Source organism: Hippopotamus amphibius, chromosome 5 (genome assembly GCF_030028045.1).
Source record: "Hippopotamus amphibius kiboko isolate mHipAmp2 chromosome 5, mHipAmp2.hap2, whole genome shotgun sequence".
NCBI lineage: Eukaryota > Metazoa > Chordata > Mammalia > Artiodactyla > Hippopotamidae > Hippopotamus > Hippopotamus amphibius.
The window spans coordinates 11,091,367-11,108,396 of record NC_080190.1 but is presented as its reverse complement, the minus strand read 5'-3'; the positions used below and the strand labels follow the sequence as shown (position 1 = coordinate 11,108,396).

General features: G+C 37.4%; 1 protein-coding gene across 7 annotated transcripts in view; it reads right to left on the bottom strand.

The window, feature by feature from the left end:
* ATE1 (arginyltransferase 1) overlaps nt 1-17,030 on the bottom strand; it is a 157,358-nt gene that overhangs the window by 88,170 nt on the left and 52,158 nt on the right. For all 7 annotated transcript variants that reach the window (XM_057734485.1, XM_057734478.1, XM_057734483.1 and 4 more), the window contains one exon: nt 12,485-12,517. In XM_057734485.1, coding sequence (XP_057590468.1) covers nt 12,485-12,517 — 33 coding nt within the window. The remainder of the gene's footprint in view (nt 1-12,484; nt 12,518-17,030) is intronic.

Sequence of the window (17,030 nt, the reverse complement as noted above, 5' to 3'; positions counted from 1 at the left end):
CAAATATTCTCCAACTTCACAGAAAATAAACTCCCTACAGAGATTGCTAGTTCAGGAACATTTTTAAGATAAATCAAACTGGTTTAATAATTTTGGTTTAATAAAGAAAAAAGTTATTCCTCTTCTCAGATTTATTAGTATTAAGTACAGTAAGTCCCCTACATACAAATGAGTTCTGTTCTGAGAGTGTGTTCTTGAGTCTAACTTGTGCATAAGTCCAACAAAGTTAGCCTAGGTACCCAAATAAAACAACGGGCTGTGTAGTACTGTACTGTAATAAGTTTATCATACTTTTCAAACAAATAATACATAAAAAACAAACACGAAAAATAAACATTTTTAACCTTACAGTACTGTACCCTGAAAAGCACCGTAGTACAGTATAACAGCTGGCATACAGGGGCTGGCATCGAGTGAACAGGCAAGAAGAGTTACTGACTGGGGGAGGGAGAGGAGGTGGGAGATGGTAGAGCTGAAGGATCGTCAGCAATAGGAGATGGAGGGCCAGCTGCAATTTCACTCACACCTGACCGTGATGGCACAGGTTCTGGTTCCTTGCTGGATTCAATTCTATCTACCCTCTTGAAAAAACGCTCCGGTGATGTCTGGGTAGTAGTTCTGTTTCTTGTTATAGACGACATGGTAGCACTAGATTGCATTCTGAATGGCTGCAGCAACCTTCGTGTACCATTCTATGTTCGGGTCCTGTGCCTCAAAACTAATAGTGCCTCCTCAAATAAAGAAAATCCCCTTGCCATTTCCAGCTCCATGAATCTCTTCCGTTCTCCAGTTACTTCTTCTCCCTCTTGTCTCTCTTCGTCCTTTCTCTGGGCCTCCAATTCCTGGCACGTCTCAGCAGCACCAGCTACACCACCACCGCTTTTACGCTTGCTTCCAGACATCCTGGGCTTAAAATAAAGACACTACCACTGTACTGTATACAGTGCTGTACAGTAAGGTACACAAAAGCACAGCCACTTGTAGAGGATGCATGCACGTGACAATGTACACTGGACATGTGAACTAACTTACGTGACTGGACATGCGATTGCGTGTTCACATCTTTGAAAGTTTGCAACTTGAAGATCTGTATGTAGGGGACTTACTGTATAACACGAGAAGATTTTTAAAAGAATATATGAGGGGGATTTTTGTAATGAAGAGAATAGTTTTAATAAACTTTCAAAACTACGCATGGGTTTACTAATCAAAAAAGTTAAACACTATTCCTACACAATGCTTAAGACTTTGTGTTCAACTGAATTGAATGATAATTGTGACATTTTAACATATTTGCTAAATTGTGGTAAAATATACGAAACATAAAACTTACCATTTTCAACATCTTCCTGTGTACAATTCAGGGATGTTGAGTACATTTACACTACTGTGCAATTATTATCACCATCCATCCCCAGAACCTCTTCATCACCCCATACTGAATCTCTGTAGCCATTAAACAATAACTCCACTACTTCCTTCCCCCAGTCCCCAGCAACCACTACTCTACTTTCTGTCTCTATGAATTTGACTACTCTAGGTACTTGAGCTAAGTAGAATCACAGAATACTTGCCCCTTTGTGACTGGCTTATTTTATTTAGCATAATGTCCTCGAGGTTTGCCCGTGTTGTAGCATGTATCAATTTCCTTCCTTTTTAGGGCTAAATAATATTCTACTGTATGAATTTACCACATTGTGCTTATCCACTCATCTGTCTGTAAACATGTGGGGTGCTTCTACTTTTTGGCTATTATGAATAACACTTCTATGAACACTGCTGTACAACATCTGTTTGAGTCCCTACTTTCAACTCTTTTGTGTATATACCCAGGAGAGGAATTGCTGGGTTACACGGTAATTCTATTTTTAATTCTTTGAGGAACCGCCATACTGCTTTCCATCGAGGCTGCATGATTTTACATGCCTACCAGCAATGCACAAAGTTTCCAATTTCTCCACACCCATGACAACATTTGTTGTTTTCTGGTTTTTTGATAATAGCCATCTTAATGGGTGTGAAGGTGGTATGTCTTTGTGGCTTTGATTTGCATTTCCCTAATGATTATTAATGTTGAGCAACCAATATTATTTTTATGTTTTGTGCTGGCTTAATTTCTAAGACACATATAATTTTAAAATGTGGATTACTACAAATCAAAAAATTTAATGAATAACCTTTGGGTGCCTTGGTAGTTTCTAAGTAAGAATGAAAAATAAAACAATGAGCATAATTTTAAGTTTATATACTTTTACTGTGTATTTACATATGCTACAGAATGGCTATATCTTTAGGTCATGTTAATAAACATCTTCATCTTTGCCACTGTGAGAAGGTGTAAAAGGGATGTGTAGGAAAGTTGTAATGTTTGTATTTATGCACTTTCTCAGTCTGCTATAACGTTTATCTGTAACAGGTAGTTCTCAATTTCCTACCGCCCAAGTTCTCTCTATGAAACAGAAGTTATCACTTTATTAAAAACATAATTAATATGTATGGTTGAGACCACATTAAGGACAAAAATAAGAGAAATAACATTTGTGTATGCAAGTTAACAGGCTAAGACTTGTTTTTATAGAAAAAAGTGAGTAGAACTATTCTAAGTAAAATGTCAACTTGCTTCAGAACATAAAAAAGCCATAGTGGAAGTGAAAGACCAAACCTGAAGGTCTATAGTAAGCTGTATGTTGGGGGAAGTTTATTTTATTTGCCTGGGTTTAAAATACCCAAGTTTGAAAAGAAGCTACAAAACATGTTAAAATATTGGCTAAGTTCACTCAGTTTTGAGGGACATCTTCATCTGAGATACCCTTACTCGATTTACAAGTGAAAAAGTGAGGGTCAAGGTGATTAAGGGACTTGCCCAAGGTCACACAGTCAATTTAGGAGAATGCTGGGAAGGATGTGGAATTCCCAACTTTCAGTTCAGTTCATCACTTCTGTGGCACACCATGCTAAAACACGACCAAAATATATGAACATGTCCTCTCCAACATGATGAATGGAGGCACTTCAGCAATTTACTAAACCAAAGTACGAATCAAGAAATGTATTTCTTGATGACAGACTTCCTAGGAACTAAAATGCTTCAAAGAAAATAAGTTTATCCTAACACTTACAACTTAAAACTAGAAAAACTATAAGGACAAAAATCGGAACTTCAAGCACAGGTAATTGAGAAAAGATTTACAGTAAATGTTTTTAATAAATGTGACAGAAGTAGAAAAGGAATTTATTTCTGCATTTTTACTGCAGAACAAAGAGATAAAAATTAAGACATTAATCTATTAATTGCTTACTTTGACATTTCCTTACATTTTGTTTATATTTTCCTTTATATTTTCAATGCTAATCATCCAACAAAAAGACTTTTATGAGGCACTATTTAAATGCTCAAAAGCAAGAGCAACAGAATCCCAAACTTCTCAGTCCTACATATCAGTCAATATTTATTGAGCACTACAACAATCACCTTAGAAACAAGAGCGAACATCCTAACGTGAGCCCTTACTTACTGTCAGTTCAATTTGAGCCTCCTGCTTTTCCAACCTTTCTGACAGAAGAAAAAAACATCCCACGGTGACCACCCAAACTGATATTTTTATTTAGAACTCAATGACTGCCAACATCAAACGAGACTGACATCCCCATGGAAACTAATCCATGCCAGGATTTACCATTCAAACATTTTCTGAAGCATCCATGCACATCTAATGGGTAATGAAGTAGTCAAGGCAGAGGACCTTAACTGTGAACATAGCGGAAAGATCCTCGGAGTAATGATGAATACCACTGCTCACTAAAGTATGGGGGGCCTGGCAAAAAAAGATATCTTAAATGGACTTAGATGCCTACACTAATCCAAGTCCTGTGCAGAAAAATCTTCAACGTGAAAATTTATGGCATTTTTCTACTTAATGTTTGGTTTTCTATTCTAGTGTGCTTTCTTTTATTCTCTGAATCAATTTTGATTTTTTTTATCATATGAGATCAGTTTCCAGGAAAAGACTTTCAGTTGATATAATTTCACTACAAAATGTAAGGTTTCAGCTCATACTGGCTCAACTATCATGTGATATCCAGAAACTAATTAGGAATAAGTTCATTTATGAACTCAACCAGCATTTGCTGGGTGCCACTGTAAGGCCGGGGAATACTATTCTGACTACCACATAAAAGATGTCCAAGCATTACTAAAGTGAACTGAGGGCAAGGAGTGTCTTCAGTTCAATGGGTTCTTTGTCAGCAGCCCCACACCAACCAGAACTGCCCAACAGTCCTCAGGCTCAACTGAAAGGCAGAGCAATCAAATGACAACCCCAATGACTTGGGGCATCTGGCTCTGGAATCCTAACTGGTGCCTCGGCCAATACTTCCTTGCCTGTTCCACCTCTGATTCTATAGCATAGGGCTCAGCCTGAAAACTACATGACTGTTTCCCAAATCATATAACTAGAAAAGCAGCAGTCTTCACTGATATTCCCACTTTTGCCCAGTGGATCAAGCCACTGCCCAGTTTTCCATTTCTGATTAGTCAGTAACAAACAGCAGACTGACAACCACTCTCTGAGAAGATCTAGATCCTCTTTAGTTACCTCTGTCTGCCCTGACCCTGGCTCTTTCAACACAGCTGGTCCTCCCAAGCATTATACCAGAAAGCAGGTAAAAGCTTCCCACAACTCACCAGCTCAACCCTCTTCATAGCCCTCTCTCCACAGCTCTCCAATTCAGGCCAGCTCAGTGTCCTCTCTATTTGGTAAAACTGTTTGAACTCTCTTCTCAAGGTCAGCAACTTAAACATCCGCCCACCTTATCCTTCCCACTGCTTTCTCTGCAAGCTCCCTTCACTTCTACAGGACCCAATTTAGGTAAAAGCCATTCCCTCTTCCAAATTCTGGTCACTGGAGAAATCCTTATGTCTGCCAGAGCCATCCCAAGCAATGGTATTTCATAAGCTGACAAATTAAAGAGATGGTTAAGTTCTCATAGTTCTTTATTTTCCTGACAGCAAAATGAATGAATGTTACCACTGGCTATAAGGCCAGATCCCCACCCATGCTACCTGCAGTTTGCAACCAGTGCACAAACATATATACACACACAACCAAATATACACATATGATCCCAGTCTACCACAGAGTTTCAAGTAAGAAGCAAAGTAGTTCCCAACTCCAAAAAAAACCCCAAAACAAACAAGCAAAACTTGGAAAGTTGGCTGTGCAAGCTACCAAAAAATATTAATGGCTAACATGATTTAATATTGGCTATTAACTAGTTAATATTTAAATATTAACTAAAACATCTATTTGAATACACACTATCTTGGCAAGTGCTCAAACTGTGTAAACAGCTAGACCACAACTAGGGACACATGTCAAGCTGAGTAGATTTTTTTTACATTTTAAGAAATTAAAAGATGAACAAACAATACAAGCTTTTTTTTTTATAGTTTTATTGAGGTGTACTTGATATATGGTAAAATTCACCCATTTCAAGTGCAGAACTCTGTGGTTTTTAGCAAATTCATAGAATTGTGAAACCACATAATCCAATTTGGGAACATTTCTACCACCCACCAAAATTCTCGAAAGCCTATTTGCAGTCAGTCAGTCTTCCACTCATACTTCTTATCCCAGACAAGCACTGATCTGCTTTCTGACTCTGTAAATTCCCTTTTTTTGGATAATTCATACAGTTGGAATAACTAGTCTGTTGTCCCTGGCTTCTTTCACCTCCAATACTGTTTTTAAGGTTCATCCATGTGTTGCATGTATTGCAGTCTGTTCCTTCTTACTGCTGAATGGTGTTACACTGTATGGAAATACCACATTTTGCTTATCTGTTTACCAGTTGATGGAACCGAAATTGTGACCAGCTTTTGGCCATTATGAGTAATGCTCCCGTGAGCCTTCAAATACAAGTCTCTGTTTGAACATACATTTTCACTTCACTTAAATGTATATTCCTAAGGGTGAAACTGCTGGGTCACACAGTAACCCTATGTTTAATGTTTTGAGGAACTGCCAAACTGTGGCTCTACCATTTTACATTCCCATCAGCAATGTATAGGGGTTCCAACTTCTCCACATCTTGCCATCACTTGGCATTATCTTTTGATTACAGCCATTCTAGTGAGTTTATGTTGGTACCTCACTGTGGTGTTAATCTGCATTTCCCTAATGGATGGTGAGCATCTTTTCATGTGCTTATCAGCCACTTGTACGTCTGCATGCTGAAATATATAATCAGGTCTTTTATCTATTTTTTAACTAGGTTGTTTGTCCTATTATTGCTAAGCTGTAACAGTTCTTTTTGTTACTGATTCTAAGTTAATTCCACTTTGATCAGAGATTATTTTAGCCCTTTTAAATTTACTGAGATTTGTATAATGGTATAGCATATGATCTGTCATGGAGAATATTCTCTATGTACTTGAAAAAATATGTATTGGGCTGGCCAAAAAGTGCCTGCGGTTTTTAAATAAGTAAAAATAAGACATTTTTTTCATCTTCACCAAGAACTTTATTGAACAACGTATTCACCATTTTGTTCCACTACCTTCTGCCATTTTTCAGGCAATTTCATAATTCCATCTTTCCAAAACTTTTAATCTTTTTGAGCAAAGAACTGTCCCAGGTGCCTTTTACAGTCTTCTGGGGAATTGAAATTTCTTCCATTAAGACAATTTTGTAAAGACCGAAATAAATGGCAATCCAAAGGTGCAACTACAGCGGATGAATCAGAACTTTCTAGCCAAGCTATAACAGCTTTTGCCTGGTCATCAAAGAAGCATGCGGTCTTGCGTTATCCTGATGGAAGATTAAATTTTCTGTTGACTAATTCTGGATGCTTTTTGTCAAGTGCTGCTTTCAGTTGGTCTAATTGGGAGCAGTACTTGTTGGAATTCATCGTTTGGTTTTCCGGAAGGAGCTCATAATAGAGGACTTCCTTCCAATCCCATCACATGCACACACCACCTTCTTTGGACGAAGACCGGCCTTTGGTGTGGTTGGTGGTGGTTCATTTCACTTGCCCCACAATCTCTTCCATTCCACATTATTGTACAGTATCCACTTTTCATCACTCATCACAATTTGTTTTAAAAATGGAATGTTTTTGTTAAGTTTAAGTAGAGAATCACATGCGGAAATATGGTCAAGGAGGTTTTTTTCCGCTTACGTGGAACCCAAACATCAAAGTGATGAATACAACCAAGCTGATGCCGATGATTTTCAGCACTTGATTTGGGTATTTTGAGTATGTCGGTTGTCTCCCGCGTGCTATGACGTTGATTGTTCTCAATTAATGTCTCACTTTGACCACTACCAACTTCAACTGGTCGACCCAATCATGGAGCATCATCCAGTGAGAAATCTCCAGCACGAAACTTCGCAAACCACTTTTGACACGTTTCATCAGTCACAGCACCTTCTCCAAAGACTGCACAAATCTTTTTTTGTGTGTTTCAGTTGCGTTTTTACCTTTCTTGAAGTAATGAAGCATAGTATGCCAAAAATGTTGCTTTTTTTCTTCCATCTCCAATATTAAAATGACTACACGAAAATTCACCAATTTTAGTCTTTTTTTTAATGGACACTGATATGACAGCTGTCACATACTATCTAACAAAATTGTTTTGAATGACGTTAAAAAAACTAAGTGCTACTAGAGCCATCTTACAGAAATAGCCAAATGAACATTTTGGCCAACCCAATATTTTGTCATTGTTGGGTACACCATTCAATAGATGTCAACTAAGTAGAACTGTATGATAGTTTTGTCCAAATCTTCCATATCGTTTGCAATTTTCTGTCTAACTGTTCTATCAATCACTGAGAAAGTTGTTCTAAAGTCTCCAACTATAGCTGTGGATTTGACTGTTTCTCTCTTCAGTTCCATTAGTTTCTGCTTCATGTATTTTGAGGTTCTATTATTAAATGTATCACATTTTGGATTCCTGTCCTCATTTGATGAACTGACCATTTTATCATTATGAAATGTCCATCTTTCCTTCTGGTAGGAGCCTTTGCCCTGAAGTCTTTTTTGTTACATATGAATATAGCCACTCCACTTTTATTATTAGTATTTACATGGTATAGTTTACTCTGGCTTTTTATTTTCAACCTATTCCTGCTTTCATATTTAAGGTGGATTTTGCTTTTTTTTTCTTTTATCTAGTCTGACAATTTCTGACTTTCAATTGGAATGTTTAGACCTGTACTGTCTCAGAGGATAGCAACTGGCCATAGGTGGCTCCTATAAGTTAACTAAAGTTTTAAAAATTTTAAATTCAGTTCCTAAAGAGCTATGAAAAAAAAAGAAAAAAAAAAGAGCTCAGTGGCTATGCATGACCACTGGCTACATACATGTTTCCCACCGCACAGATATAAAACATTTCCATAGAGATTTTTGATTTAGGCCATTAATATTTAATGTAATAATTGATACAGTTGGGTTGAACTTGACCATTTCGCTGTTTTCTATTTGTCACACTTGTCCTTTGTTCCCCTGTCCTTTCTCCCACCTTTTGTGGGACTGAAAGCATGTTATCATTGCTACTATCATCACTACTGGATTATTAACTCTCTTTGTTCTTTTTTTGTTAAGGCTGCTCTAGGGCAGTAGCTTTTAACAGGGAGCTCTTTTACCCCCTTGGGATATTTGGCAAAGTCTGGAAACATTTTGTTTCAACTCAAGGGGAAGGGTGCGCACGATGCACAAGACAGCGCCCACAGAAGAGATTTATCCAACACAAAATGTCAACAGTGCCAAGGCTGGCACATCTCAAGTTTACCACTGTCTTCCTTCAAACAACAGTATCATCACTTCATGCGGTATAAGACTCTTAAGGCATGTTGCTGTCATTCACTAGTAGCTGTGATATTGTACTCGACCAAACTATCTCTCTAGATTCAACTTTCTTCATAAGAAAACTGGAAATAACTACTGCATAGACATTCTATGAAAATTAAAATAATGTAATTAAGCAGAGTTTAGAATACTACCCCCATATACTACAGGTGCTAACTTCTTGAAAAATTACTATGTTAATTGCTAATGAAGAAGAGTTTCATTGATCTGGAATGAAGGAATAGGACATCCTTGAAGAGAATCTTAAGTGACCCACATTCCCACACGGTTTAACTTTTCTTACAAATGCCTCTTCTGTAGTTCTCTACCTCCAAAATGGTGATGAGACTGCACCCTACTGGACTGGCTGGCAAAGTCTCACTTAGAAGAGAATTTCAAGAATCTTTTAGCCTCTGATACATAATCCCTTTTATTTACCTATGTTTAATTGAAGACATCTGTAGGTGGTGCCACACAAAATGTAACTCAGACTTAGAAATGTCAATAAAAACGTCTATAAGGGAGAGATCCTACATAAACCTAGCAGGGGAAGGCACATCAGCAGTAGAGCCACGCAGAATTAGGAATATAATGGAAATATGTTGCCTGACTTGACGAGGTGATAAAAGCTCTTTTCCCATAAAGCTTAATGAGCTCTATTAGTCTTCAGCTTACAGGAATGTAAAAGGGTCAGCCCCACAGAGAGAAGTAACTGACTCTCCACACATGGCTCAATTCAAATGACAGCAGATCACATTACTGGTGTAATTACTATAACCTGACAATTTCGTCAGATTCATGTGGCAGTTAACTGTTTAGGACTCACAACAAAGGGACGTGGCTCATTCACAGCAGTTTTTGTGGGCAGAATGAAATTTAGTCTCCTTCATTTTCAACTGCAAACCTCATGTATTTTGCTGCCACTACCTGAACTATTTTTTTTTTATTCAAAATTAGGTAAGGTATTTGGGTATTAACCATATTTGCAATTTTCCTTCTCCAGCTGAACCGTAAGCCTAATGGCAAAATTAAACATTTAGAGATTCTCAGCATTCTTCTGCCCTGGCTTTGCCTTGGTGCTCAGGTTCTGTGCAGCAGCAAAGGAACAGAATCCTTAGCTCAGGGCTGCTGGCGATTCGGGTGCTGCAGCCACTAACTATGTCATCAGGTTGCCCCTGTGAAATTCCAAGCTAGAAAAAATATCAGCAGAATGCCCTCAAAGTACTTCCCAAATATTTCAAGAAAAGAAACACACGGTGGTCATCCTTAATTTTGATTCTTTTGCCTCCTGTATGTCCATAAGCCCAGTAAGAAAAAAGATCAATTACGCCAGGTAAAATACAACTCCAGATCATTAAATGGAGAAAGCAGGTGAGATAGAAAATAACAGAAACTATCACTAAACTTTGATCATGATACCTTCCCTTCTGATTTTCATGGAAGATTGAGGCTTCTACAAAAAGATTCCAAATATTTAACATGAATAATAAGATGTAATTCTTAAAATATTTGTTTGGTACAATTCTAGGTATTTATACCTGAGAGCATCCAAAGATGAAAAAGACAAAGATCCTGATCTTAAGTAGCTACAATCTAACTGGGAAGAGACACTGTTAGCCATACTGAGACATAAATATTAGACCCTGTGTGCTCTTAGCTAGTCCTGCCAGTTTACGGGGAAAAGCTTGCTACTCTCAGCCTTAGCTGTGCCTAGTTTACTTATTCATTCACTCAGTTATTCAACAAATATTTATTCAGTGCCTCCTATATAGTACTTATATATGGAAACACAAGGAAGCAACAAAAACAGGGTCCTCTCTCATTAAGCTTTCATTTGAGAGAAGTCTATTTAAAAGTATCTTTGCCATTGTTTAGTAACATTTTCAAACTGCTACTCCGCCCCAGTGAAGTAGATATCAAGCTCCAGCCTCCTATTTACTCCCTGTGCAGGTAAACTAATCAAGCCTAACAGCCTCCAGCTCAAAACCCCTATTTCTGGCTACTCCTCTGCGCTCTCGCTTAAATGAGAGTCCAGCCTTAAGCATTATCAACATTGTCTCTTCAGCTAAGCTCCTGCCAGTCCCTTTTTTTCCCTAAGGTTAGACCCTGTTTCCACATCAATCAGAAATTTTCCTGATTTACATCTCAGTCAAACACTGAATATAAAAGCCATCAACAAAAACCTACCGAGGTACCTCTTTCTCCCCCTGTGACTCCTTCGTGGAAGAACAAGAAATAAAACAATTTAGCATTCTGTAGTTAATGTTAACATTTGGTGTATCTCCCTCCTAACTAATTTCTGTATGCTTAAATTGTTTTTAAATTGAGATCTGCATGTATAATTTTGCATCCTGCTTTTATCTGTTAATACAAGTAAAAGTATTTTACACTGTTATTGTTCACCAATATATACCCAGGAAAATGCATGCATGATCACCACTATAATGTGTACTGGGTATCTATCATACAGCTGCCTGCACCATGACGCATAAGACCTTTTCCTACTGCTGAACATTCAGACTGTCTATAAATCTTTGCCATTATAAATAATGCTGTAACAAATATATTTATGCAAGTTTTGTCCCAATCTTTATTTCTCCGGCAGTGACTCCTAGACGAGAATTACTCAACCACAAAGTATGTGTTTCTATAATATCTTTAATGTATAAGATGAAAATGATTTCTGTAAAGGATGAAGTTTAAAAATTCCTATCTCATCACATCTTCCCAAGCATTCACTTAAAAATAAGATATCCTGATAATTAGAAAACTGTACATAACTGCTATTTTAAATTGCATTCCTTTGATTTCTTACAAGATAAAACTTTTAAAAGCATATTTATTACCATCTGTATTTCAGCTGATCAACTATCTGATAAAATCCAATCAAATAATATGCAAAAGAAAACACATTTAAAAACTGATTCTAAAAGATTATAGTAAGTAAAACAATCTTTTTATTACGCTTTCCCTAACTGCCTTTTAACTGTCTATGTCTTCATGAACCAAATCACAGATTTTTTTACAAAATTAAATATAATTTTTCCATCCTTTCCTTTGTGATACTTCCAATTCTATGCTTAGAAAGTGCTTTATCAACTAAAGAGTAGACTATAGAGTCTATACTGTCTTCAGTTTCTTACAATATAGTTTTAATTTTTATTGTTTTTACACCAAAGTTTATTTAAAACCTAGAATCACGCCTGAGTTATGATGAAGCACACTACAAGGTAAGGCCTTTACTCTTCCCTAATCAATTCATGGATTTTAAAAAGTTCTCTCAAACTAAGACCTCCCTGACGACAGCCTATGTGCAGACTGCTCCAGCGCTCCTTTAGCACAGGGCAGGCTACAGAGGTAAGGCCAGTGTGAGATGGGCATGGGAGTCAGGAGACACAACAAGGCTCTTTAAAATGGACTGACTTCATTCTACCTATTAAAATGAAGGCAATGACCTGTTGTGAAGGTGATAGCTCTGTACCATAGGAATTCTTATAAAGAAAGTTTGCATTCATCTCATTACTGGTATTGAAGAATACATCATGACAAAGTGATCACTTAAATTATCAAATAAACGCCTCACAAAAGATACCAATAGCACCTCTAATATTAAGGTCAGTGAGTAAACACTTACCTCCAAAGGTGAGCTGCAAAGGAATCTTGTGAACTGCAGAGTCACATTTGAACAGAATCAGTTTCATCCAATAAATGAGCAGCAAAAGAAAACACACAAAAAAGGGAAAAATTAGTACAAAATTTTTCAAAAAGAGCACATAAAGTGAACCTAAATGTCTATATATGGTTAACGTTTCATACATTGTATCATTCATTCACAGAGTACAGAAAAGTTCAATCTAGCCTATAGTAGGTACCCAACTATGTGAATGAGTTTAAATAAACATTTTTCAAAATCTTTATAAAAACAAATATAGCACAACAAATTAGTCCTAAAATATTTTGATTTTTAAAGTTTTCTCTCACAACCCCTATATAATAAAACATTCTCCAAGGGAAGAATCAGCAATCTTCCTGATCATAAATGCCACAGGCGAAGTTAGGTAAACGCCAAGCGAAGAAAAAGATATAAATCAAAGGGGAAACCAAGAAAAGAGAGAAGTTAAAAAGTCAAGACCAAGAAAGGAGGTTGCCTGAGTGAGAGTGAACGAAAGGGAAAGTTATCTCTCTGGTACCCAGGCTGTGATGTTTATCCTGTTCTGCCCTTCCTCTTTTTTTCAGCCCCATATGCATACTTTTTCTCTCTGCTCTCTCTTTCCTTGACACAAATAGAAGCTTGTGTTTCATCTGAAACTAAGTGTTACATGCAGACTGTTTCTCAGCATTTAAATAAAGAAACAAATTTTGGAGCTGGGGAGGAGCCATGAAAAAATGACAAAGCAAATGGTAGGTTAGCTCTGAAATGAGGACTCACACAACTTCATACATATTCATGATGGTAATTCATAATGTTTTCTTAGATGTTATTTACAAAATCAACACTTCAAATCCTTTGAGATTTACTGTAATAATAAAAGGCCCACATAATATAAACTCTGGATCTACAGAATGCAAATTAACTACAATAAAGTGCAATGGCAGTCCTCCTGTTTCCAAGCACTCTTGAATTTCCTCTCCACAGCAAAGCTAGCTACTACTCACCGGGAATACAAATAATTTGATTCTCTTTTAGAGATACACATTGAAATATTTCTCAATGAAATGACATGATGTCTGGGATTTCCTTCAAAATCACTGGGGGGTCAGGAGGAAAGTCACGGTGGGGAATGCGCAGATAAAACAGGAAAAGCCATTATATTAAACTAGTGAGGACAGGAGATGAATATATGAGAATTGATTATACGATTCTCTCCACTTTGCGAATGTTTAAAGTTTTCATAATAAAGTTTAAAAAATATATCATACACTTACTTCCCCCAAAACTAAAGCAAATAGATTGCTAAAAGATTACTAGTGCATGCCAAAGCCACATAATTAACTAGTAAGTATCACCTAGGCCTTAGATGATAGGGTATACTAAAATATAGACACTGTAAGGTTTTTTCTTATTTGAAATGGCATTAATATGCAATTCAGTTATATTAACTGGTAAGAGAACTTTCTGAAAGTGCAAGATATGCCAAAATTTTAAAATTTCATAATGCTGATATGCAGCACATTATTCTACTGAAATTTAAAGTGCAAATTTTGTGCTCCTGGATTCCTTTCACATTAGCCCAACATAAAACAATCTCTACCCTTCCTTCCAAGAGTGGAAAGTAATAGCTGAAAGACTACCCAGTTTTAATAGAGGAGAAAAATGAGGCATGGTGCATTTTTATTTTAAAATGAGAAATTTTCGGGGCTTTCTAGGTGGCGCAGTGGTTAAGAATGCGCCTGCCAATGAAGGGGACACTGGTTTGATCCCTACTCCAGGCAGATCCCACATGCCGTGGAGCAACTAAGCTCATGCGCCACAACTATTGAGCCTGCGCTTTAGAGCCCGTGAGCCACAACTATTGAGCCCGTGTGCCGCAACTACTGTAGCCCATGCGCCTACAGCCTGTGCTCCGCAATAAAAAAAGCCACAGCAATGAGAAGCCGGCGCATCACAATGAAGATTAGCCTGTAGCCCCCACTGCAACTAGAGAAAGCCCATGTGCAGCAACGAAGACCCAACACAGCCAATAAATAAATAAATAAATAAATAAGTTCATTTATTTAAAAAAATAAAAAATAAACAAGTAAAATAAAATGAGAAATTTTTTGTTGTAGGGTTTACATGTTTTCAGTATGTGCATGTTGAGTGTATTATACATACTATATTAGAATAGAGAAGTACTTCTGGTTCAGTCATAATTAATGCATCAATTATGATGAAGTGTGAAATAAAATTCATATTTTATTGCAAGACAAGAAAAATTTAAACATAAAAAAACTTTTCTCTGCCCTTTGGCCTCCTGTCTCCCCTCTAAAGTGCACTGTGTATTTATCTACACTATGCACCCACCAGGCCACCTCAACCACAAAGAGCAACATCCTCCCAGCATCAAGACAACTCCTCAAAAGATAATATTCCTTCTTGACCTTGTAAGGAGGTCACACAACCCATCACTTTGTACCTGCAGATCTGGATTATATAAATCAATAATACATCATTTAATGTACAGGCCCCTGTGTCAAAAAACTTCTATAACTGTGCTTTGACCTCTAACGGGCAGAACAGTTCTTGGAGCTTTCTGAGAGGCTGTTCCCAGGCTATAATCCTCAATTTAGCTTGAATAAAATTTTCCATTTCTTTTTTAGATCGACCAGACAGATTAATTTTTCATTTGAAAGAAGCCACCTTAATAACGATAGAGCAGCATATACTCTCCAAGAAAACTACTGTCTCCTTGAAGCTCCAATAATTTATATACACCTTTGTCATGTACATATGTAACATTCCTATCCGTTTTTTGCAAAACAGACCTAAAAATTCTTTTCCTGTTTGAAGCTGCCAAAACATGAAATACATAAATAAAGTTCTCAATTAGCAAAGCAATATAAACAGAATAACAAATCACAGGGCTTCCCTGGTGGCACAGTGGTTAAGAATTCACCTGCCAATGTAGGGGACATGGGTTTGATCCCTGGTCCAGGAAGATCTCACATGCCTCAGAGCAACTAAGCCCGTATGCCACAACTGCTAAGCCCACGAGCCACAACTACTAAGCCCACGAGCCACAACTACTGAGCCCACATGCCACAACTACTGAAGCCTGCGTGCCTAGAGCCCATGCTCCACAACAAGAGAAGCAAGCGCAATGAGAAGTCCGCGCACTGCAACGAAGAGTAGCCCTCATTCATCGCAACTAGATAAAGCTCGCAGGCAGCGATGAAGACCCAAAGCAGCCAATAAATTAATTAATTAATTAAAAAAAAAAAAGAATAACAAATCACAAGGTACACGTTCACCATCCTATTCACAGGACATGGAAAAGGTTAAAAAATGCTTCGTCTAGTTTAGTGCACCAGAAAAATCCATTGCTATTTTCCCTTCAGTTAATTACTTAGTAAATTCTTTCATAATGAAATGACACCCGTTACATTCAGTAGAAAAGACAATACTTTGAAAAACAACAATCACAAAAAAGCAAATATAATTGCAAAATACATTTTGTATACACACTGAAATTGACAACAGAAATAGATGCCTTTTAACAAATACCACAATGATGTTAGATCAGAATCAAAAATGGCTCATTTTTGCTGTAAATCTAAAACTTTTCTAAAAAGTGAAGTCTATTATAATGTAGGGGAGCAGAATTTGCCATCCCAAAATGTATCTCTTTGGAATATTATTTTAAGCTGGTTCTTTTCTAAGGAACAGCAGAACTGGAGAAAACTCTGAAAACCAAGTAGGAGTTGTCCCTCTACAAAAGAACATTTACATTAATAATGGAAATCTCCATTTGTAACGGTGTCCTCCTTGCTGTAACTGGAAGAGGAAGAAAACGTAACCAACCTACCAAATACATAGAAATGAAAACGTGACAGCAGAGTATGTTTCAAACAAAGATAAAGCTACAACAAAGGAGGCAAGAATATACAATGGGGAAAAGACAGCCTTTTCAATAAATGCTGTTGAGAAAACCAGACAGCTACATGTTAAAGAATCAAACTGGACTACTCTCTCACATCATGCACAAAAATAAATTTTAACTAAAGACTTAAATTTATTTATTTTTAAATATTTTATTGAAGTATAACTGATGTACAATGTTGTGTTAATTTCTGCTCTAGGGCTACCTAGGTGGTGCAGTGGATAAGAATCTGCCTGCCAATGCAGGGGACACAGGTTTGATCCCTGCTCCAGGAAGATCCCACATGCTGGGGAGCAATTAAGCCCATGCACCACAACTACTGAGCCTGAGCTTTAGAGAGCCCACGAGCCACAACTACTGAATCTGTGTGTGCCGCAACTACTGAAGCCCACGCACCTAGAGCCTGTGCTTCGCAACAAGAGCAGCCACACGGCAATGAGGAGCCCGTGCACCACAACGAAGAGTAGCCCCCGCTCACTGCAACTAGAGAAAGCCTGTGCGCAGCAACAAAGACCCAACACAGTCGATAAATTAATTAAAAGAAAAATTTCTGCTCTATAGCAAAGTGATTCAGTTATACACATATACATTCTTCTTCAT